The following is a 24,780-nucleotide window of genomic DNA, read 5'->3' as shown; positions in this document are numbered from 1 at the left end:
TGCTGTAATATTCATGTATCTCCTTCAACATTCATGAGTCTCACTGTGGCTCAAACAGGAAGTCACATTTTAACTTCTTTGAACTTTCACTCTGCTCATCTCACAAGTACTTTCACTTTTAAAACTTTAAGTGCAGTTCACCTAGAATATTTACATACTTTTACTAAAATAAACAATGTGAATGTTTCTTCTACCACAGATTATATACATCAGCTTATTGATTAACTTTCCCTGATCACTGCTGCTTGTGCTGTGTTGTCTCCTCTTTAGTTTTCAATCAGCAGAATCATCGCTCACCTGATGCTGCTGAAACACACGAGAACAAGACAGACAGCTGTCTGCCTGTCTGCCTGTCTGCCTGTCTGTCTGCCTGTGAGGCAGATCGACATCTGTGACAGAAGCAGCTGAGATGTGTTTGCACGACTCTGAGTTCCTTTAGTGTCGAGGTGATGGGAAACCAGACAACAGACGGAGATGAAGAACTGAAAGATGATGTCGACAGACAGAGAGAGAGACAGAGACAGGGAGACAGACAGAAAGAGAGACAGGTCCAGAGAAAAAGGAAGTAAATTTAAGCTGCTTAACTGAACAAAAGTAAGAAAAACATAAAAGAAAAGAAAGAAGAAGAAGAAGAAGAAAAGAAAAGAAAATAAACCGAACCTCCACCAAGATTTCACACCGATGTCTTCAAAAACAGAAAATGTTTAGAAACTGAATAATCTGCAAAACACGATGACGCAAAAATCAAGAGTCACAAGACAGAAGTTTTTCAGGAAGGAGCTGCAGGTCATAAACACACTGAACATTGACATGCATCACACTCTGGAGTCTAATCCAGACTAAAACCATCTGCTGATTCTGCTAATCTGGGCCCCAAAATGGCTGACACTGCTCTCTTATTTTGAAATAAAACAAGAGGAAAGTCGAAGCTATGAGCATCCCTCATATCCTTCATTGGCTGAGTGCCGATCATGTGGCCGCAGGTGCAGGCGTGTTGGGAACCCTCCCAGCATGCACTGGGGCAACAGACTGATCGGTCTGGTTTCTGTGAAGGTCCTGGCGTCACCGACTGACCGTGCTGACCAGTTGACACAGCAGCGAGTCTACATGCAGACATGTGGACGCTTCTGTCCGTCTCATGGACGAGTATGGACGATCGTATCACAACCATTTCAAATATCTCTCATTTTTATCTGAAACGACGGCCGTCAGTTCAGTGCCAATAAGCTGCGCTGGGTTTGAGGACTTGTTGCTATGGCAATATGTCCAGATGAACCAGAGGATCCAGAACGCTCACATCAAAATTACAATGTGGATTAGTCTGATGCACGAGCCAAGGACGAGGACACGACATCTTCTGACGTCCTGCTGAACTGACAAACCGGATCAGTAGACTAAACACTCTTGGTGGAGATTTAAAAACAGCAAAAACAAAGAAGAAGAAGAAAAGAAAGTGATGAAAGAGAAGCTGCTTTGACTCCTCTGGCAGGAAGAATTTACAAGCCAGGAGGACGATGGAGGGACGATAGAGGGACGATGGAGGGACGATGGAGGTTGTACAGAAAGCAGTTTCAGTTCTACAAACACACTGAGCTGCAGATGAACTAACAAACCTCAGAGCCAGGAGGAGGAGGTGGAGCAGCCCCTCATTCATCAACAAGCCTTCTGTAGCTCCACTGGACCCCCTACTGGACCACCTACTGGACCACCTACTGGACCACCTACTGGACCCCCTACTGGGTCACCTACTGGACCACCTACTGGACCCCCTACTGGGTCACCTACTGGACCACCTTCACCATCAGTACAGGAATGTGATTGGCCTGCAGTCACATGACCTCAGACCCAGCTCATCTGTTGGCTCGTGTATGTTTTCCCTTCATCTCATCTCACACAGCTCAAGTGTTCAACACGTCCTCCAGTTAGTGAGTACAAATACACAGTACAAGTACATGAAATAACTTCACATGATGCTCTTTGTGGAGGTGGTGCAGGTCTTCTGTCTCACCTGCAGCCTCAGGTGAGACTCAAGATGATCAGAGGTTTCCAAACGTAACATGAATACCTGAGCTGTGTTTAAAACAGGCTGTGGAAGTGAAACTGCAGTCTGACAGGTGGAGGTGAATCAATGACACACACACACACACACACACACACACACACACACAGCCGGGTGAAAAGAAGCATCACACACATTGTTCCATGACCACACAAGTGTTTGTGTGTGTGTGTGTTTGTGCGTGTGTGTGAGTGTGTGTGTGTGTGTGAGTGAGTGTGTGTGCGTGTGTGTGTGTGTGTGTGTATGTGTGTGATGAGAGTGTGTGCGTGTGTGTACAGTATGTCAGTGTGTGTGTGAGTGTGTGAGAGTGTGTGTGAGTGTGTGTATGTGTGTGTGTGTGTATGTGTGTGATGAGAGTGTGTGCGTGTGTGTACAGTATGTCAGTGTGTGTGTGTGTTTGTGCGTGTGTGTGAGTGTGTGTGTGTGTGTGAGTGAGTGTGTGTGCGTGTGTGTGTGTGTGTGTGTGTGTGAGTGAGTGTGTGTGCGTGTGTGTGTGTGTGTGTATGTGAGTGAGTGTGTGTGTGTGTGTGAGTGAGTGTGTGCGCGTGTGTGTGTGTGTGTATGTGTGTGATGAGAGTGTGTGCGTGTGTGTACAGTATGTCAGTGTGTGTGTGAGTGTGTGTATGTGTGTGTGTGTGTGTATGTGTGTGATGAGAGTGTGTGCGTGTGTGTACAGTATGTCAGTGTGTGAGTGTGTGAGAGTGTGTGTGAGTGTGTGAGAATGTGTGTGCGTGGCTGACCTTGGTCTCTCGCTCCTCCAGCAGCGTCTCCAGTCTCTTCTGAGCAGCTCGTCCTTCGTGGTCGTCACTCACGATCAGGATGATGTGGTTCCACCTAAACTCTCGCATGAGGTCGAACCAGACGTGAGCCTGGTGGGAGTACGGAGGCACCGTCCTCAGGAAGGACAGGTGGATGCTCTGAAAGGCAGGTGGAGGAGGGCGATGCTCATGTTAAAGATTCACATGAGTCCTCTGTGAGACTGAGGAGCTCTGACATCACGTTTCTGTCCTGAATACTTGACGAGGAAATGAACACGAACCGACTGATGGACGTAAACATTATCGGCGTCCTCCTCTCTGAGCGCTAACGTTAGCTTAGTTAGCCTCCTACTGTGAAGAGACCCTGAACAACACATGAAGACTGAACCAGTCTGTGCTGGTGTGTCTGAAAGCAGCTGGAACACAAATCAAACAGCAGTCAAACCGCAGACGAGGACGGACGGATGTGTGGGGGACAGACAGACGGACGAGTGAGGGACGGATGGACGAATGGGGGACGAACGGACGTGTGGGGGACGGATGGACGGATGGACAGACATGTGGGGGACAGACGGACCGACAAGTGGTGGACAGACGGACGAGTGGGGGATGGACGGACGTGTGGGGGACGGATGGATGGACGTGAAGGGGACAGACGGACAGACGTGTGGGGGACAGACGGACAGACGTGTGGGGGACGAACAGACGGACGAGTGAGCGATGGATGGACGAATGGGGGACGAACGGACGTGTGGGGGACAGGCGGACGTGTGGGGGACGGATGGACGGACGGACAGACATGTGGGGGACAGACGGACCGACAAGTGGTGGACAGACGGACGAGTGGGGGACGGACGGACGTGTGGGGGACGGATGGACGGACGTGTAGGGGACAGACGGACAGACGTGTGGGGGACGAACAGACGGACGAATGAGTGGGGGACAGACGGACGAGTGGAGGACAGACGGACGTGTGGGGGATGGATGGACGGACGTGTAGGGGACAGACGGACGGACGTGTGGGGGACGAACAGACGGACGAATGAGTGGGGGACAGATGGATGAGTGGGGGACGGATGGACGGCGACCGATCGGGTTGCGATGCGGACCAACAGCTCGCAGTCAGACGGTTTTAATCAGATGGTGTTCAATCAAAGCACACAGGAGGATTCAGTGCTTTCTGTAGAAACTCATTGAAAATATTTATCTTTGTATGGGAACGTAAAATATAGAAAAATAAACTTTCTGATACAAAAATCAAAAATAATTTTTGTGAAAATTGTGAAATATTTTTTTATTCATAAAGACATTTGCACATGAAACTGATCTGATGCCACAGCTCGAACTCTTTGACAGGAAATGTGCTGCTGGTGTGAAAATCAACACGTGAATATTTCATCACTTTTCTCAGTGCTGTGAACAAACTGCAGAGTAACTGGAGCGTCTGGGAGTGCTGGGGTATTCTGGGACTGATGACACTGAATCATTTCATCAATATTGTAAAACGCTGAGAGACTCTCGGGTTTGCAGTCCAATCACACATCGAAGGGTCTCTGAACTGGGACAAACTGGACTGAATATAACGGAGCACAGGACTGTGTGACCGCTCTGTTACGCTGCATGACCATCGAGCAGGTGCACATCAACACGGTCTGATTACCGGACCTGTTCAACGGCAAGAACCACACTGACAGAACCCACGAGGGAACAAAGAGAACCCTAAACACACCTCACAGCGGAGGCAAAGGTTCCCGAGAGAGAAAATATGAAAGGACCCAGGACGGAGCCCTGAGGAACACCACAACAAGGACACGCCGACGCTGTTCCGCTGCTAGTGATCCACCTTACCTTGTCAGAATAGATGGACATTCGTGTGGTCAGGCCGACCACGGGGATCCGGTAGAAGCCTGCGGTGTAGGAGACGGGCGTCGGAGTCAGGTGGTCGTTGGACTGAGGAGGGTGACTGACCAGGATCGCATACACCTGCAGAAGAAGAAGGAGAAGTCATTCAGAAGTCAATTCAAAGTTAAAGTGGAAGGTGAATATTTGTACTGCAGCTTCAGTTCGTGTCTGTGACAAACTGAAGGATGAAGGTGAGAATCCTCCTCCTCCTCCTCCTCCTTCAGCCTGAAAACAGGCTGTTTGTGTGAGCTCAGGAACCTGTGTGGAGGTCCTGGTTCTCCCAGGACAGCCGGACTCCAGACCCATGAGGATCTGACAGAACCTGATGCTCTGCTGGAGGTTAAAGCAGCCAGCAGCACCGAACATCCACAAACAGGAACACACGGACACCAACAGTTTACTCTCAGGGAGGCTCAGCATGCAGGATTTGTACTTTGTACGCAGTGTTTTCTCTGTGTGGTATTAGTACTTTCACTGCAGTAAAACATCTGAATACTTGTTCCCCCACTGGCTCTTTGTGATGGTGGAAATAATTTCTACATCACACATGTGGAGAGAAACAGCCTGCAGCAAACACACAGTTAGACCGCCTTTACATGGCTGAGTGTGTGTGTGTGTGTGTGTGTGTGTGTGTGTAATCCGTCCATCTCTCCTCTGGGAGGATGGACGGATTACATCTCTGCTTCTGCACCGAGAGAGAGGGGATGTTAATCTGACGTCTCTCTCTGTAACAAAGCCTGTCCGACGCGTCGACGCCATGTTGGCCTCATTTCCTCCACAAAGGAAAGTGAAGGATGTTGGATGTGAACTCGCTGGTCTTCAGCTGATCTCAGACGTCTCAGGGTAGAAAATGACGACTGTTGAAGTCATCCTGAGAGGTCTTCCTGTTTGTTTTTCACGTCACTGCTGAGCTGCCGTCGATGTCCAGCGGCTCACCGAGCAGAAATCTTCACCTTTTAGATTTTTAATGTGAAATTTCAGCCAACTGAAACTGAGAACAATGAAGAAGTGAAACAGGACGACGTGGCACACGACCTGACACTGATCTGAGAAGCTGAACCGAAGACCAATGAGTTGACGTTTGGTCTCCATCTGACACATCACTTCACTTCATTTTATTTGTCAGAGTCAAAGCTGGATGAGAGCCACGCTGATGGATCTGAGCCAATCAGGAGCAGCACTCAGCTGACCCTTTTCATAGCATCAAATAACCAGTTACAAACAAACTGATCAGAAAGATGAACACTTGAACAAACATCAGTGTGATAAGAACTAATTAAAATGACATGTACTTTGAGTTTTTAGTTTGGCTGTACTGTAGCCAGCCACCAGGGGGCGTCCAGGTGTTTTGGCTTCACTTTGGAGGAGCTTTAACGTCGGCTATCTTTATATACAGTCAGTGGACTATTTACATGATATGTGAGTTATTAGCATCGATATTTCTTCTTTAGTTCCACGGTTGTCATCAATGCTGGTTTATGGTGACAACAGCAACTAATAAAAGACAAACCCCACTGGCTGTGTGTTAAATAATACAGCTAATTAATAACCTGTCAATTACTTCCTTGTTCGTCGTCTGTGAAGATGCTTATTGTGAGACATCTTGTCAAAGAGAATCTGCCTGAGGAAACCTGTCTGCATCAATCTTCAGCGGTTTCTTCAGCTCTGTGTTGACGAGATGAGGAGAAGATCGTCTCCTGCCGTCTGAACGCCTTCGCTTCACTGAAACGTTTCTGTTTATTCGCTATGCATAACACTGGAATCAAAGAATGACACAGCAGAAGCTTAACATTCAACACGTTACCCACAATCCTCCTGGAGCGACTCCACACACATCATCCATACTTCCATCCTTCACTAAATGCTCACTCATTCAGCTTCATGTGCAGCGGATGATGATGATGGTGAAGATCAAAATAGGTGTTTCATCCCTCCACTGTTATCCTTCTGACTCGTGACTTTGTGTTTAACTGTAGAACAGGTTGAAAAGAACACACAGGAAGTGTTTCAGCTGTCCACTGCATAAAAACTACGGCAGCAGCAGCAGGTCAAAAGCTGTAAGAAAAGCAGAAGATCTGTGCTTCTCTTAACAGTCCTGTTGGTAAAATTACGGCTCGTTTAGGAGCTGTGTGGTCATGTGACCAGCGGCTGCACTCTGATTTGTTCAGAGCTTTGTGACAGGGTCAGATGAGGAGGTTTGTGTCCGCTCTGAATGCTAAGCTAAGCTACCCAGCTGCTGGCCGTAGCTGTTTTTCTTTGTTTTGGCTGCACACATCAGAATGGTGTTTTAGAGGGCTTCTCTAAGTGCTGAACTGATCCTTTAAGTGACATCACTAAGACACATAATATTTAAACTGGAAGTAAAAATGCTAAGCCTGAAACCTCTGAAGACAAGCGTCAGGGGTGAGGATGAGCGCAGCGCCCTCACCTGGTTGGAGATGAGGTCTTCACACACGGACAGCGCCATCTGGATGGCGTTGGGTTTGTGTGTGACAGAGATGGCGTTCATCTTGAACTTGTCTTTTCCGTAGAGAGTGTTGGCCTGGCTCACCGCCTCTTTGAACACCTGCTCGTAGCGTTTCTGGCTCAGCACAGCGCCGATGTTCACCAGCCGGGGCTCGCAACCACCACGAGCGACCGAGCAGCACTGCAGGACGGTGAGCAGCAGCACGCCACGGAGCTCCACTGAGGAAGAGGAGGAGGAAGGTTAGAACCGAGTCATGTTAGCCGCTCTGTGAAGATACACTGAGACACTGTGGTGCTTTGAGCTAAATGCTAACACTGAGAGGCTAACATGATGATGTTTCGCAGGTATGTTTAGCTCACTCTGTCTGACTGCGAGCTCCCAGCGAAGACGGGCGCTTAAACGTTAAAGGTTCTGAACTGAACGCGGCATCCGACCTGCGTGAGGCCGTCCATGCAGGACCAGCGTGGTTTTCTTATCGGTTTGGCTCCTGGCACCCGAGGGCACATAGCTGACAGGACCATAAGTCTCCACCACTGATACATTTAAGATGGCCGCCGAGTCTCCACTTCCATCAGGAGTAGCCCCTTTTTATAGCATCAAATAGTTTTCAGTTTGGCTCATGTCCCTCCTGCTAACATGGAGGGGGAGGGGCTTATAAGCTGTACCGCAGCCAGCCACCAGGGGGCGTCCAGGTGTGCCAGAGGGACGAGGTGAAGAATTTCAAGCGTCATATTTATTGAGTGCAGTGCATGATGGGTAGCAATTCAGTTTGACTTGTAAATCTGGATGAACAAAGACGAGTTTGTCTGCACAAGTCGGAGGATCCACCAGATGTGGCGCTGATGAGGCTCCACAGCACTGATTTGATGGATTTAAGGAGCTACACCTGAGTGACACCATAACTTCCTCCATGCTGGACTCGCTGGCTGTCACTCAGCGAGCAGCAAACCACCCAAAAAACAGGAAGGAAACGAATGCACACCTGTCAGTCACTTTGGGAGCAGCCAATCCTGGCGGTTGGATTGGTGGGTGTGGCACTACGGATTGGGTCTTTAACAAAGTTTATTCTCTAAACTGAGAAAATAAACTGACTTTATTCCTCAGGCGTCCACAGCGTGAGACGCGTGAGACGCGTGAAAGCGTTTCGTGTTCACGTCTCCTGATGATGAAGACTTCATCTGAATGTTCACGTGAAAACGAAACAGAGAAAGGCTGGAATGAGAGTAACTGACAGGAAAAGAGGAGGAAGCGATGCAGAGGAGGATGTTTTGTGTTTGTGTTTGTGTTTGTGTTTGTGCTCCTCACGTGACGACGAGCACGTCGGCGGTGAAGACGACGGACAGAAAATGACTGATGTGAACTGAATGTCACAAAGAGAAGAAGAAGCGAGAGGAAAACTGATCAAATCCAGATGAATACAGATCAGACTTACTGTTCCGGCTCGTTCCGGTTCTGCCGCAGGTTCGGCTCGGATTCCGTCACAGAGGTGCGTCGTCCAGTCGGTCTCCTGTTGATTTCACCGTCTGAGATTTATTTAAATCACGGTGATCCCTGCCAGTAGCCCCAGCCGCTCTGCCCGGTACAGTCAGCGTGCTGTCCTCCGGTTCGGTCGGTGACTCGGGTCTTTCAGGTTAAAGGTGCGAGGTGCGGATGGCGAACCGGAGAAAACCTCCGCCGACGCCGGGTTCAGTCCTGGTTTCTCTGATGGACTAAACGTTGTTTTCCAGTGACAGTTTGAAGGGAAGCCGCCTCGTCCTGTTGATTCACCGCCTCACCGCGTCGCTCCGCTCAACAGGAGCAGCAGGAGCGGCGGTCACTTCTGCTGCACTTTGTGTTTCACAGGTTGACCGTCAGTCGGTGGCCCGTGTGTCGGTTGATGCTCGCGGACTTCCAAATGACCTGACGCTCGCGAACCCGCGGTCCGTCCTTGGATCCTGAGGCTCGCTCCCGCGCTCAGACGGAGGAGAGCAGGCGCGCGGCCGCTGGCGCGCGGGACCTGAGCCTCAGTCTGGTGTCAACAGGCACGTGCTCGTACCCGCGCGCTCACGAAAACACCTGCACGCTGTGAACGTCACGTTTGTGACTCCGTCATGTTTAGAATTTAAGTGCTGATGTCAGCCTGCACACATTCATGTTCTTATGAAGCAGAACTAAAATCCAGGACCGCAGTTAGTTAAAACCTATTAAACATTCAGCTAAACTAAACTGCAAAATATTCCCGTCTGATCAAAATTACCCACAATGCAATATGCACTAAGGTCTTTCAGTGCAATGAAGAATGAAGGGCTTTTTACAGCACCGAGCAGCTGACTCTAAAGCGATGTCTGAGAGTGTGGAGCAGAACCGAGAATCCGGTCTCAGCTGGCTTTAAGCAAACCAGCCAGCTCAGCTCACCTGAACTTACCTGTTGGCTGTTCAGTCAGCTGCAGGTGCAGATCCCTCAGCCAAATGAAACACAGCAAACAGGTTTGACCTTCTTCAGCGCTGAGGACGACAGACCACCAGGGCTTCCTGTGGGTGTGAGAGGTCCTGGGCTCAAGTCCCACATGGATCCTCTCTTCTTCTACATTTTATTCTCCACACAAAGGTCACCAGCAATTCTGGTTCCCTGATTGTCATGAAGTGCTCGTTCTCAGGCGGGTCTGGTCTGATCATCTGAGTCAGGTGTGTTGGAAGAGGAGAACATCTAAAACATCAGAGCAGGACGTCCACACCTCACTGACAGACGAGGCTTCGCTGTTCAGCGTGCATCAGTCAAAGAGCTCAAACCCACAGACTCAGACGGCAGGAAGTCCTGATCCTGTTGGACTTCCTGTGAAGCCTTCACGCCTCGACAGTCAGCAGAATCAGAGGATTTCAGACACGTGTCATTTCTTTACTGATGGCTCCACGCTGATGTTTCCATGGAAACTGATGCTGTACCTGAAAGTAGAACTCAAATTATTGGAAAAATGAATTTGTTGGGATCAAATTTTTCAACTTTCATCTACTTTGACTTTGACAAAATGTTTTATTGTCTTTTCGTGAAGATTGCAGGTTTATTTTCAGTTTACAGCCAAACGTTTTGATGCACTGTTGGTCACTTTTTGATTGTCTGGATGCTTTGTGGACGCAGTCCGAAAACTGTAGGACACGGAGGACGTCTGATCAGTTTGACCGTTTTCGAGACAACAGAGTGATGGGCTTTGTAATTCCTGACAGCTGAAAACATCTGGACGTTTCTGCTCAGCTGCGCAGACGTTTCGGTGGAAGTTTTATGCACATTTGGTTAATTTCATGAGAATTTTCAAGGTTTTAAACTTAAACCCAGATGGCTGCTGTAGCGCCACCATCAGGTCTGTTAGCCCACAACGCCAGCTGAGGACGTTTGTCATGGGACTGGACCTTTGCAGGGGAAGGCAGGACTGATGGAGGACATTCACTCTCAAATCATTTTCAGTCTCACGAGCGTCACAAAGCTTCAGTCTTTCCTCTTCCTGTTTGAGTTCAGTTCTTCTTCACATCAGACTCAACACAAAACGTAATTTAGGTTTATCACGTTTATTACGCTGTGTTCTGTTTTACAAACACAAAATAATCAACAAACGATCTACAAATATGCAAACACAAACAGCAGAAGAAGAAATAAATCCACCACACAGCCTGCTTCTCCCTCTCTGATTGTCTGTGTGTTTAAATTGGGTTCATCACCACGTCCACCAGCATGTATGGTTCCCACAGTAACATGGGCGCAGCACCAGATCCTTACTGTGGTTGCCATGGAAACAGGCATCTCCATTCTGGATTTCCCGATCCCCTCTGCTCACCAGTTATGTTTTATAATTAACACACACGCAGTGATGTCCTATCAGAGGTCTGAGTTAAACCCTGAACAGGTGTGTTTACATCAGGCCAGGATCCAGATCTGATCCAGATCAGGTTTCACTCAGCACTGTCCTTCAGCTCAACTGAATCAACCTGCCGCTGAATCAGGTTTAAAAAAATTGTCCAGTTAGAGAGCTTCAGGCTTTGTTAGCAGCTGATAGCAAGTTTGACGTTTGGGGAACTTAGCTGATAAATTCAGCGTTTTTATTCAGTTTGAAATTTTGGAACAATAACAAAACTCTAATGTCACATCAGTTGTTGCTATGTTGCTGTCAGCTCTAAAGCAAACCCACCGCTGACCGACCAGTCAGCAGATGTTAGCAGACGTTAGCACAATGCCAGCACTTCATGGGCAAAACCATCTGCTCTGTAAGAAAAACAAACAGACATCAGTTTTTTCTTTTCAACTCTGATATGTAATCAATACTATATTTGTAAAATCTGAAGTAGAAATTGGGCATTTTTTAAATAGGTGTAAATAATTATTTTAGTCTCTTCATTCACTGCCGTTCATTGAGGAAGACCTCATGAGTGCCTCCAGGTGAACTGCAGCCAGTTTCGGTACTCTGGGATCAACAGGGAGTGGACAGTCTGTCTGCAGAGGAGCTCTGAGCTCAGCTGTGAACAGGAAGTAGGACACGTATGACCTCAGTGTTTTATTCTCTGGTGTTCAGCATCATGAAGAGAGGGTTTCCTTCAGCTTCCAGGCCAGTGAGTTAACACACACACACACACACACACACACACACACACAGTGACACTGCTGCCCTCGGGGGGCAGGCTCCAAAGGCATCCCAGCATGCATCTCACTGTGCGCCTTACAAAACACTCAGCTGGAAACAAAAAGAGCATCACTGTGTGTGTGTGTGTGTGTGTGTGTTGGACAGTATTACAGTCCTTCTGCAGCCTGAAGCTACCAGAGCAGCTTGTAGCAGAGCTTCAGTGTAGAGAACGCAGTTTAGTTTGGACGAGTTCAGAGTTCGCGGGCTGTTCAGGGTCAAACCAGCACACAGATTGTCTCCGGCCTCTTGCACCAGACAACACAACCGTCACATGCTCTGGTACCGAAACAAACATGGACGCCAGCCAGCGGTTCGGACCGTTTGTGCTTCTCATGTGTTGGAGGTATGCGATTGGTCTGGATGACATCACATTGCGATGAAGCAAAAACTGAGTCTGACTGAACTCCGTTCAGATAAACGAGAAGGCAGCGTGTGTGAAAGCTGTTTTCTGGGTGTGATGATCCACTCGCCTCCGACTGCAGCTCCTCTGAAGTGATCTGCAGCTGTGCTGGACTCTCGGTCTCTTTGGGGGCAGTCGTGGCCGAGAGGGTGGAGAAGCGGCTTGCGATCGGAGGGTCACCGGTTCGATTCCCCCACCGGACGGGCAGGGAAAACGTGGGTGTGGTGGAGTGATTAATGTGAAAAATGCTCCCCCCCTCCATTAGCCGGCTGATGTGCCCTTGAGCAAGGCACTTAACCCCCCAATATGCTCCCCGGGCGCTTGATGCTGCCCACTGCTCCTGTGTGTGTTTCACTGCATGTGTGTGTTCAACTAAGGATGGGTCAAATGCAGAAGACGAATACAGTGTGTGTGTGTCAATAAAGTGATTCTTCTTCTTCTTCTTCTTCTTCGTGTCCTCTCCGAACCTCTCAACTGTGACACACACGCCTGTTTAATTATGACTGTCTGCTTGCGTCCGTTTAATTATGCTGTTTCCATGCTGAAGGGAAAGCCCCGAGTCACCCATTAACGCACACACAGTTAGATGGTCTTAAATTAAACATGCCGTCGACCTCCTACTGTCAGGTTTTTCTGAGCTTCTTTATGCCAACTTACTGTTAAACCATCTGGGACAACAGCGCGGCTCCAACACTGAAACAGTTCTTGCTGCTGGTGTCAGGTTCTGCCGTTCTTGCGCTGGATTCAGACTCCACTGATGAGCGGCTTGCAGCGGCTTCTCCAGTGTTTGTAATGAGATGTGACTGATCGGCAGCATCAGGGTTTCTGGGGTTTTGATGTGATGGACAAACAATAATCATTACAACCTCTGGATGGATAATCGTTTTGACACCCAGCTGATGCGTTTGAGTGAAATGGTTTAGGGCTAATTGTTTTTATTCACTGCACTCATGTTAATAATGCGTTATGGAAACTGACCTTGGATCTGCTCATGTGGTGTGCCAGCCTCAGGTTCAGACTGTTTCACATGTTGTTCATAGTGTTTCCTGCGCTCTGCCTAACACAACAGCACAATAGTCGTCTTTGTAATTCGATAAGTCTGGATTTTTAGCGTCTGGAAATGCTGAGCAGGATGTTTTCATGTTTACTGAGGAATATTAAGAGGAGCTTATTTCCGTCTTGTTTTTTAATAACTAAAAGAAAATTGAAACTTGTCAAATTCAGTGAGAAAATAATTAAGTTGGAAACCTGCATTCTTTCTGATGTCCAGCAGGGGGCGACTCCGCCGGTGTCAATCAGAAGTCTGATTGTATGTATCTTATGAGAGATTGAGCCGACTTCTCAGTTGATGTGTGACCTCAGTAAACAGTTTTCTGATGAGTTTATGGTCTCAGTCGCTGGTTTCAGTTCTTCTTCACTACAGCATGATGTTCATGTTGTAAATGATGTCCCCATTTAGAGTCAAACAGAGCACAAAGCAGGTGTCCTCGAGTTCAGATCCAGTCAGGATGTCCTCCACCAGCTTCATCCGCTTGTCCGTATTGTCACTTCTGGCTCCAAAAACAAAGATGGCAACGGCAGTAATGCCAGACTTCAAAACCGGTCCACAGACCAGTGGGCGACGTCACGGTGGTTCTGTTCACTTCCTTTGATAAAGTTTAACAATAACACCTCTGACACACAAACCAAATGAGAGAAAAGCTCATTTAATACCATTCAACATGGAAACAGCAGGCCTCATCAGCCAATCAGAGCTCTCCTCTTAATATCCAACCCACATGTATTTCAGATTCAGGGGCTGTTCGTTCAGAAAACGTGCTCACGCTCAGTGGATAAACATGTGCCACGTTTGAGTTGAAGAACATTTAATTTAGTTCTCAAATTATTCTCAAACATTAAAGTTTGAGCCTCAGACAAACCAAAGAAATGAAGAACAAGAAGAGATGACAAGCTCCTTCTGATGAAGACGAAGATGAAGATGATGATCACAGTTAAAAGTCAGATGATTTTGCTGATCTCCTTATTAATAATACACAGATGTTGTGAGCTGTGCTGCCCTCTGCTGGAACAGTTCTGAGGCCAGATGCATGAAATATCACCAAATCAAACATCATCATATGTCATAAACATATAAATAAAACCCCAAACTGTCCCTGTGGTGCATTTAAAGACGCTCGGTCGTGTGTGAACGTTTACTTGGTGCTCATAAAGTATTTGAGTAAGACAGTCAGGAGACAAACGAAACAAACGCGGATGTTGTGAAAGAGAAAATAAATATTTGATTCGATTGTGATTTCTTTCACATCCCGCAGACTAATTGATTAACTGATGATGAGCATAACTGATGGTAGCAGCTCTTGTTTTCAGAGCTTTAGCTTTAAGAACAAGTCAGCAAGCCGAGCAGACGAGTTTCAGTGTGCAAACTTTGATCTGTGATTACTGTTTCAGCATCGGACTCATTGATCATGTTGATGCTTCCTGCCTCGTCTACATCATCTTCACCATCACGTTGTTGTAAGGTGAGTCCTGCTGCTTCTCCGTCTGCTCCTCCTCCTCCTCCTCCTCCTCCTCCTCCTGCGGCTCCTCTTCTCCGTCTTCTTCTCTGCTGGTGTTTTGTGCAACAGGAAACGCCCTCTGGGTTCGTTTGGGCACAGCGTAGTCGTCCACCCGGGGGTTGTATGGATACTCATGACCTTTGGGGTCAGCAGCTGTACCCATAATCCTCCAGGCGTCTCCTCTCATCTCCTCAGGGTCGTCGTACACGGAGGTGGGAGGTGTCTGTGCGGCGGCGGTGGCGGCAGCCGCGCAGCCTTCAGGCTCGTCGTAGATGTGCTCCACCTTCCTGTATGTTGGCCCGACCTCGTCGGCTTTGCTCAAAAAGATGTTTCTGATCTTCATCTCGTCGATGCTGTCGTACAGCGGGTCAGCACCAGACTCAGTGCTTTGAGCCTCATGGGAGCTCAGGATGTTGGCCATGACTTTGGAAGCGATGGTGTCGAAGGGGAGGGAGTACTCTGGCTCCTGGTGGAGGAGAGGGGGGGCCATGCTGCCACCCCTCTTCTCCCTCTTGGTGCCTCGATCTGCGGCGGTCGGCAAGGTGATCTGGGAGTACGTCTGATCCGGACTGGGGCTGGAGCTCAGTTTGGCGGTGGAGCTGGGACCAGAGGCCACATGGGGGCCTGGCTCAGGGCCGGCGTGAGGCAGAGGGCAGCTGGAGATCATCTTGACCTGGTTCTTACGGGGGACGCCACAAGGATCCAGAGTCAAACTCTTCACTGCAGTCAGCGTTTTGTCGACGGGAGGCTCCAGACGAGACTGAGGACAGAACAGGGGACAAAGGGAGAACCACTCAGAGATCAATATTTAGTCTTCATATTCATATCAATCAAAGTCTGTCTCACTTCGGGTCATGTATCGGCGTTCAGCACTGAGTGTCATGACTAAAGCTGTCCAGCAGATGGAGCTGTTTAACAGACTCCCAGCAGCAGTGAGTGAAGGTCCTGACTAAGTGCTGTGTGTGTGTCACAACCTCACGTGTCTTCTTCCTCTGTTGTTCAAAAATACACACATTTGAGTGTTTGTACGCACATTGTGAGGAGTTTCGTTCAAAAACATTGATGGAAACGCTGAAAATCGAGGTTCTGATGTAGCAAACATTAAACTGACACGACTGATCGGCTGTTTCTCCAGGAAATGAAGAAGGAGAAGATGAAGTGAAAGAAGCAGAAAAAGAAGAAGAAGACGTCGTTTCCATACTGTGTGACAAACTTCCTGAAGACGTCTCAGGTCACAGCAGACGGTTTTGTCTCTTCATCTTTGAGGTTTATTAGAAAACAACTGATTTGTTTCTGGTTCATAACCTCTGCTTCTTCCTCTCTGTTCATCAGAGCCATGCGATACTCAGCCTGTAGCCTGTACTGCCACCTGCTGCTGAAACTACGCTTTGTGCAGCTCAGTTTATTTGCTCCAAACGAGCTGATGGAAACACACGTAATTCACATTTTCATTGTTGCGACATTTCAAAAATTTCCTTAAGATCTGTTTGAAAATGTCATGTAAACAGAACTGCTGCTGCGCTGTGACAACATCAGCACGAACACACACTCTGTGGTGGTTTTTGACTTGACCCGCACACACATCCTGCTGCCACAAACACTCACTGGAGCACCGAATGTGGATTCATCCACCACTGAAAGTAGTCCCTGCACACGGACTGTTTCCTCCTGTTTCCTCCTGACTGAACCTTTTTAAACATGAAACTCAAGATTTACACCTTCAGCAGGAACCAGTGAGCCACAGACAGGAAGTCACACAGTCTCACTCGGCGCTGGTCTGAGTCAGAGCATGAGATCTGATGTAATATTAGGGTGACTCTTTGAGGTCAGTTCTGGGCCTGTCTCGCCTCAGGACCGTCCAGTCTGTCCACCTCAGTTTGTCCTGCTCCTGAACCTACACCTCACTTTCACTTTATTTTCCTGACTTTCTGTCAGATTGCCGTCAACGTGAAAGCAGTGGTGTGTGAATCAGCTGTTACGCTGCTGTTCAGTCGCTCTGTGCTTTGCGGTTTCCTACCAGCAGGGGGCGATGATGCTGATGTTGGGAAGCGGTGGAGCTCTCCTTGTCCTTGTGATGAATCTTCTGAAGATTTGCAGCATCAGTCACCATGCTGTAGACGCCGTCAGCTGCCTGCAGACAGAACACATCCAGATGTTTTAACCTGGAGAGAAAACTGAAGCTCACTTTTCCTTTGATTTCTCTTGTTAGTGTGTAGTTTCAGATTTTTACTTAATTTGAAGATGCAGATGAGTTTTAGTTCAGGGAGAAGTCAGAAGTCATGTGTGTGGTGTAGTAAGGAACAGGAAACCACCAGAATTAAGAACCAGGTTGGTGAAATCTCTCCATTGGTTTATTCTGATAATCCCCACGTTTTTCTAAAATGAAGATTTTATTCTGAAAACACTGGCTTTGTAAAGTCTCGACTTTATTTTGGCAGTCAAAGCTTTACTGTGAGACCATGCAGAGCTGATGTGATGTGACCGACCTGAGCAGCAGGGGGTTGTGGGACCTGGTTCCTTGGCTGAGGCAGTGGAGGCATCCTGTTCTGGATCAGCGGTGGGTTGTGGGGCAGCGGCGGCAGGTTCAGGTCCTGGGACGTCTCTGGACTCACCTGGCTCCCCCCAGAGGTCTGTCTGTGAGGGAGGGCGACCCGATGCAGGCTGATGGCAGCTTCCACAGCCTGAAACAGGAAGTTCCCTTGTTTGGTGTCAAACTCAAAACTTCCCTCGCCGGAGTCGCACCTCCGCCCGGCCTCGAAGGAGAACGTGGACTGAAGGAGAGGACAAACATCAGAGTCAGGATTGAAGCAGACTCAGTGTGTGTGTGTGTGGGTGTGTGTGTGTGTGTGCCACCTTGTCTCGTCCAAAGCGGCGCAGGTATCTGTATGGCCAGGTGAACACTATGTCTCCAGCCTTATCGATCAGGTGGAGAGCGTCTACGTCTGCTCTCAAGACGCCGTCTCCTTTCAGCCTGCAGCGATCGGACGCCTCCGTCCTCCGAACACACACCCTGAAGTCACGCACTGACACACACACATTCACCAACATGTCAGGATGATGCCTTGAGGTGAACCGATGTGTCAGCTAATCACTTGATTATCGATGATCGTCTTCCTTCTTTTAGCACCTTGATTGCTAAAAGACGAAGCTGCACTTCCTGTGAGTCCCGTTGCTGATTGGGATGAGTCCGTGTTTGGTGTGAACGTGAGACGTGAGCACTTCAGGTGCTGGTTGTTTTATTTGTGACGCTGAGCGCTGAGTTTTACAGGACGGCAGACAGCAGAGAGGCTCAGTGTGTCACATGATGTTAACGTGTCATCACGCCTTTGGTGACGACAGCAGTTTACATGTTATCTGACACAGAGGAAACCACACACACACACAGGTGTGTTTGCTGCAGGTGTGTGAGGATGTGGGGAAACAGTAGCTGCTTGACATCATGACCTCAATCAAACAAAATGTTACTACTGTGGTACTGCAAACCTGTAGTACTATTTATATCTGTGTCTCAGTGTATCCACTTGCTGCTGCGCGCTGACTTCAGGAGTTTTCGAATCAAACGGTTCTGCGGCAACCGGGGCCGTTTTTTTTCTCTTCGCAAAGCCAATAGGAACACGGATGTGGTGTAAGCCAGCCAATGGTTGCCATAGCAACATCACTCGTGCATCTACATACACAACAACGTGACGTACGTTTGTCTGCGCGTTCCAGCTGCCGGCTAACATTTCACGCGAGCTGCGTTGACTCGTGTTCAGCCAATCGCTGCTCGCTCACAGCTCCGCAGCTCGGGCCCGAGAGAAAGTTCCTCTGGTCCCTAAACGCCTCATAGATCTGGTTTGTGTTTTTGTTTAAAATTGTTGTTCCACATTCCTTACTGATGAAGGCATCTGAATGTTCAACGTCTGTTGAAAGGACGGGAAATAAGAAATGAATCATAAAAAGTAAAACTGCGATGACGTCTGAAAGCTTTTTAGCCCCTGATGGTGGGCACATGAAGACCCGTGGCTGAGGTCTGACTGTACTGTGTGTGAGGGCCTGTGTACTCCTGTGTACTCCTGTGTACTCCTGTGTACTCCTGTGTAGTAGCTCTGATTGACCTCATTATGTCACCATCACCAGCAGATGAACACAAAGTAACAAACAAACAGAAAGAAAACATCAAAATTCAATCGATGATGTTGGCTTCAACTTCCTGTGGAGAAACAGGAAGTTTGTCCTGTCAAGATAAAAGCTGAAGTTGTCTTGCAGCCGCTGGTCTCACACACACCGCAGCAGGAACTCACACACACAAGTTTCCACTAAGCAACAACACACACTGCAACCCTGAGTGTGTGTGTGCACAAATACAAGACATCAGTAGAAAGTCTGTGAGTCGTTTAAGTTGACACCTGCAGATACGAGTTTTCCACTCTGCCAAGTATGCAGTACAGACGCAGTACAGACGCAGTACAGACGCAGTACAGCAGTTTGATCTCTGCACTTCAGTCGCAAAACTTCAATGTGTGAAACAACACTAAGTTTTCCTCTGCATCACTCAGTCACTCTGAGATGAGATACTGCAGTACTGCTGTACTATTACCACATGAAGCTGTGTACTTTGAGTGAGTGTGTATGTGTGTGTGTGTGTGTGTGTGTGTGAGTGTGTGTGTGTGTGTGTGTGTGTGTGTTGCAGCAGGCAGATGCATCATTTTGGCTGCAGGATGCTAAATTTAGCCAAGATGGGCAAAGAGCGAGAGGGGAAGTGAGGTTTGGTTGGAGGTGTGACAGGAAGTCGAGCCTGAAGGTCAGAGTGAGAACTGATGCAGAAACTTGTAACGAGCAGGGGAAAATATTCACAATCATTTGAATCTTTTTAGCTTCAGGGAGAGTCACTAAACATGGCTGAATGTGGCTCAAGCAGACAGACAGGCGTACCTGTCTCTCTGCCGCCGTACAGCGAGTTGTCCTCCATCCCTTCGTCTTCATCCACCTTGTTTCCTCTCTGCAGGCTGCCTCTCTTCGCGCTGGGCTCCGTCCAGCTCATCTACACACAGACAAGTACAGACAGAGTTTCAGGTCATTCAGGTTTCCTTCAGCCTGACTGGAAACGTGAAGTCACATGACGGACACAAAACTCAGTGATTGGACAGTTTTGGTAATCAGACCGCATGGTCTCACAGAGCCAAGATGGCGGCCGGAGCTGCTGATGTTTCTTCAGAAGGCTATCGGTGACATCACGGTGGCTCCGCCCACTTTTAATTATACAGGCTATGGTGAAGTTTGGACAAACAACACAAGCTGGAATTTGGTCCGAGCTGAGGTTCACGTGGTCCCCTCTGGGGGTCAGTCTGAGCCGATCAGGCGCACTTCGTACCTGATTGGCTGTTTGTATGTAGACTGTGTGTTTCCTGTCACACAGCGAGAAAGAGGAAGTGGAGCTGTGACTCAGGACTGTCAGCTGTCTGTCATCATCCTGCTATTTATTATCACACAGCCAATATTTAGCATGAAAGCAGTGGGAAACAGAGCAACCAGTTTACCTGACCGCAGTTTTTCATTTTAAATTTGTTTGTGAAACACTTTGTGAAGCTCCAACATGATCACGAACCACAGCTCACTGACTGGACTCCCAGTCAGTGAGCAGTTGGTGTCAGTGGTGTACTGACACCAACGGCAGGATCAACATCGTTTCCATAACAACCAGCTTTATTTAACCACCGGAGACGAACAGGATAACGAGAAAGCGGTTCAGTTCAGTCGGCTGTCACGGAGCAGCATGTGGCAGGAACATGACTTCTGTCAGTCAGCTGTCAGTCCAACATGTGAACCCCCTAAATGTTTGCACGGAGACACGACTTTGTGTTTGTGGCGTCCTTCTGAGGAGCTGAGGGGAGCTCGCCGCCGCTCAGAATTTACGTTGTAGAAGCTCCTGCATTAAAGAGTTTTGTTGTGTGTACACCCTGTCACAGCACGCATCTGCTCACAGACAAGAGGCTAACTGACTGAGCTAACTCGGCTAACTAACATTAGAGCTCAGCTGAGGAGGACATCTTTAATGTTTACGTCCCGCCCTGTCGGGATCCTGAGCCTCTGGTGCATCAGCAGGTGTATGTAAAGAAAAGAGTTCCGACGTGGAACTGCTCACAACAAGGTATGTGGATTATCTGGAGCAACCGGGTCCTGATTTCTGGAAAGAGTCGTTGCTGTCAAGTGTCAGAAAAGAAAGCAGACGTTTCTACAGCATATCTGCAAAACTCTGCGGCATCAGAGCCGTCAGGATGGATGAACAGAACCACAGGGAGGAGGACACAGAGGTAGTTTTCATTTTGGGATGAACTGTCCCTTTAACTACAGCATCTGACAAGGAACACTGAGAAAAATGATGTCTTCCAACATAAAAACCAATAAAATGAGAAAAATACATCCACACAGCTTCATTTGCCAGCACACAAGCATTTAAAATCCAAAACAACCTGAACAGCAAGTGAAAAATATTTTAGTTAATAAGGAGTAATCTGAACATCTTCTTTAACGTTTTGTACAGGGTTCAGTCTCTGAACTGTATCTTTAATTCTTTCAGTTTTCATCCAGCAACTGATGGAAATGTTGGTGTGACAGACAGGAAGACAAGCCACAGGAAGCTACAGGGGGACACACAGTCCACTTCCACAGCCTTTTGAAGGGCAGTCTGTCCACAACCTCGTGATTCCATTGGACTGAAATTGGCTACAGCTCACCTGGGGGCACTCGCAAGGTAGCCGTCAACAAGCAGCCATCAGAAGCCTGGTTCCAACAAAACACTAACGTAGATGATGATGGGTGAAACCAAAATGGCGGATCCTGTTGCTGATGTTCAGATTACTGAACATCTGATTACTCCATATATTTTTATATATATTTTTTTATACATATATTTTTATTTTTATTTTTATTTAGGTATTCAAAACAAAAAAGCCACAAAAATCTAATCTAATGTAACCACCACTTGTGCCAAAAACATAATTAGCACAAAACGCCATGAAAGTTCTAACAGGAAGTTCTGAGAGTGGGAGGTCTTCTCTTAGTTTCTTTGTCCACTACTCACTGGTTTCAAACTGTCCAATCAAGAGCTGCCATCTGTGTAAACAGGAAGTTGCTGCAGAATCTCAAGGTAGCTTAACTTTCAAAAGTTACAAGACCAAAGACAAATCTTTGTCGATGAAGGGATTTGTGTCTTTGTATGTATAGTCAAAAGTTATTAGCATAATGTTTTCTAATTCGAGGTATGTTGTGTTATTTTCCAGATATGTCAACCAATTAGCATGCTGTTAGCATTAGCTAATAGTTAATGTTAGCTTTCCCCATCCGGCTACACAGACAGTGTGTGCGTGTATGTGTGGGCGAGCGTGTGAGTGTGTGTGTGTGTGTGTGTGTATGTGTGTGTGTGTGTGTGTGTGTGTGTGTGTATGTGTGTGTGTGTGTGTGTGTGTGTGTGTGTGTGTGTGCGCGTGTGTGTGCATGTGTGCGTGCGTGTGTGTGCCTACAGGGAAAGCGATCTCACACAGTTTGTGTGTCCAGTCGTCCAGCTGTTGTCTGTCTGCCGCGAACACGTAGATCTTCTCCGTGGTCTCGATCAGGAAGGGTCCGGTGTCCCTGGGACAACCGTCCATCTCCACCTCCGTCACGCGGATGCAGTCGGCCAGACGGATCACCTGGGTGACACAAACAGACTTCCACCATGTAAATGATGATACAGAGGATACTGCAGTACACAACTACAGTAAAGTCGAGTACAGCTGAACAGAATGAAGTACGTCGGTGGTATCGAGCGGAGTCTACCTTCTTATGTTCGAGCTGCTTGCGCAGACTTTTGTCGAACTTCTCCACACTTCCTCCATCTTTACACTCGAAGAACTCCAGCCTGGAGATGGAACAGGAGCTTTCTCTGTACAGGACACACCACACTCGCTTCCACTTCTACAAGCAGAGAGACACACTCAGCCTGATCACCTGAACGCAGCACAGTCTGGAACATGAACTGAAGATCTGAGGTACTTGCACAAACCCTCGACTTGCTTTTCGGTGTACTCGTAGTGTACTTGTAGTGCACAGTCTGAACCCACACAGGGTCTGTGTGGGTTCAGACTGTGTCTCTGTACGCGGAGTTGGTTTGTGCAGATGAAGTTTACCTCACATTGACCCACAAAGATCCTCGAATGCAGCAGCTATGAAATGTACCCAAGTACATCTGCACTTAGAGACAACTCTTGTTCTTGTACTTGAGTATTTCTGTTTTATGCACCTTTATACTTGAAGTCCACCACATCTTAGTGGTAAATATTGTACTTTTTACTCCTCGACTTTGGTTGTCCAGCATTAGTCGCTGGTCACCTCAGGCTGTGAGCTCATTAACCTGTCTGGAGATAGGTGGTGGCCTTGCAGAAGTTTAGCTGAACATGCAGACACATTTGAATGCAGCAGTAATGTCGTAGTGTACTGCAGAGTACTTTTAAGTAAAGATCTGAATACTGATCTTACTGGCTGTGATCCTGTTGTTGCTGACAGTGTTGTGTTAGCATTAGCGTTAGCTGGGTGTCTGTCGTGTGTCTGTGTCCGTGCTGCTGTCTGTACCTTTCCAAACCTCTGCTGCTGCAGGTAGAGCATCCCCTGTTTCCTGATGTCTTCCTCCATGATGACACTGCGGGGCCTCCTCCTCCTCCTTTCCTCACCTCTTCGTCCTCCGCTCCTCTTTGTGCTCCACTTTTCTCGATGTCTTCCTGCTCCTTTGCCTCCTCGTCTTCTCTCCTTCAGCTCCTCACCCCCTCCCCCTCCCTCCTCTCTGACTTTGTGCTTCCTCTTTACTTAAAGTCTCAGTCCTGTGTCCTGTGTCCTCTCGCTCTGTTGTCCACTCTTCTCTTTTTTACTCCTTCCTTCTCGCCTGCTCCACCTCCTCTGTGCTTTTGCTTCACCTCCTTTCTTTTTCCTCTGTGCTGCTTTTGACTCTTTTTGTTTTTCCTGTTCTCCTAAGCTTCTCTATTATCTCTTTTCACCTCCTTTGGTCTGACATCCTTCTTTCTCGTCTTGGGTCCTTGTTGTGTTAATCCAGTGCTCCTCCAGCCGTGGTTCACCTCCTCCTTCCTCTCCGTCGTTCTGTCTGTGGTGTCAGTGATGCAGACAGACGTTGAATGTGTCATCTGTGTTTCCTGCCTTGACGCTCGGTTGCGACAAACTGGCCGTGTGAATGCGAGCCTCCTCCTCCTCGTCTTCCTCCGTGTCACACTTTAAGACTTTTAAATTAGTCTTCCTTTCTGCTCTGTGGTTACTTCACCTTCCGCTTTTTTTGTTAGTTTTTCACTTGGTTTTGCCCTCAGAACCCGTTCCTGTTCGGCGTGCTGGGCTGTGAGCCCCCCTGGTGGCCATGTAGGAGGCTGGGAGTCCTCACATCCAATAGTACCACGCAGTAAAAGTACACCATTACAAGCTGTGGAGCCTGTTTGCACTTTAGTTTGATTGTAGTGTGGAACTCTTGCATTTAAAACTTCACTGAGGTTGAGTAAAAGTACTGAAGTATTAACAGCAAATGTATTTCACAAGTAGTACTCAGTACTCATTCTGTTAGCAGTGGCTTATTTGATGGGGTTTTTTCACAGATTATGTGTGTGTATGAGAATATTTTAGAAATCTACTCACATTTATACTGAAATGAGTTTCTGTCTCTTGGAGCAAAGAGAAATGAAGCAGTTATCATCCCTTTTTTGAAATAAAAAGCATTCAGAATCAGAATTCCTTTATTAATCCCTGGAGGGAAATTCTTGAAAGACGTTTCAGTCAGTATCGTTCAATACAGCATGTAAATACACTCCATTGCTTTCAGTCAGAGATTGATCATTTTCTCACTGACCAGTTTATTGACTGATTTTGGCCTGACGACGGTGACATCGATAAGAAATGAAAGGTGCAGAGTGTAGACATCAGCTTTTAATCAGCTTTAGGCTCAGGTCAGCACCAACATGTTCAGTATTTTGTGTGTAATCT

General features: G+C 47.7%; 2 protein-coding genes across 7 annotated transcripts in view; both read right to left on the bottom strand.

Annotated features, from left to right (window-relative positions):
- Positions 1-9,336, bottom strand: part of grin1b (glutamate receptor, ionotropic, N-methyl D-aspartate 1b) — a 31,757-nt gene extending 22,421 nt beyond the window's left edge. For all 6 annotated transcript variants that reach the window (XM_046386496.1, XM_046386497.1, XM_046386494.1 and 3 more), the window contains exons 1-4: positions 8,619-9,336; positions 7,148-7,404; positions 4,666-4,800; positions 2,800-2,976 (exon numbers count right to left, since the gene is read on the bottom strand). In XM_046386496.1, coding sequence (XP_046242452.1) covers positions 2,800-2,976; positions 4,666-4,800; positions 7,148-7,404; position 8,619 — 570 coding nt within the window. In that variant the 5' untranslated portion in view covers positions 8,620-9,336. The remainder of the gene's footprint in view (positions 1-2,799; positions 2,977-4,665; positions 4,801-7,147; positions 7,405-8,618) is intronic.
- Positions 9,337-13,922: 4,586 nt separating this feature from the next.
- Positions 13,923-24,088, bottom strand: dok2 (docking protein 2). The gene is made up of 8 exons (XM_046386485.1): positions 23,377-24,088; positions 22,585-22,722; positions 22,290-22,457; positions 19,702-19,810; positions 17,641-17,810; positions 17,274-17,558; positions 16,805-16,918; positions 13,923-15,547 (listed from the first exon to the last, which is right to left on the bottom strand). The coding sequence occupies exons 1-8, from the start codon at positions 23,434-23,436 to the stop codon at positions 14,720-14,722; spliced, it is 1,872 nt and encodes a 623-aa protein (XP_046242441.1). The 5' UTR covers positions 23,437-24,088; the 3' UTR covers positions 13,923-14,719.
- Positions 24,089-24,780: the final 692 nt, after the last annotated feature.

Source organism: Scatophagus argus, chromosome 4 (assembly GCF_020382885.2).
Source record: "Scatophagus argus isolate fScaArg1 chromosome 4, fScaArg1.pri, whole genome shotgun sequence".
NCBI lineage: Eukaryota > Metazoa > Chordata > Actinopteri > Scatophagidae > Scatophagus > Scatophagus argus.
This window is presented reverse-complemented; position numbering and strand designations above follow the sequence as displayed.

Coding starts and splice junctions, on each gene's coding strand:
- dok2 (XM_046386485.1), bottom strand. CDS start 23,436: ATGGAGGAAGACATCAGGAAACAGGGGATGCTCTACCTGCAGCAGCAG. Junction 17,811..19,701: donor GTACGGCGGCAGAGAGACAG/GTACGCCTGTCT, acceptor TGTGTGTGTCAG/TGCGTGACTTCAGGGTGTGT. Junction 17,559..17,640: donor GCCGCTTTGGACGAGACAAG/GTGGCACACACA, acceptor CCTCTCCTTCAG/TCCACGTTCTCCTTCGAGGC.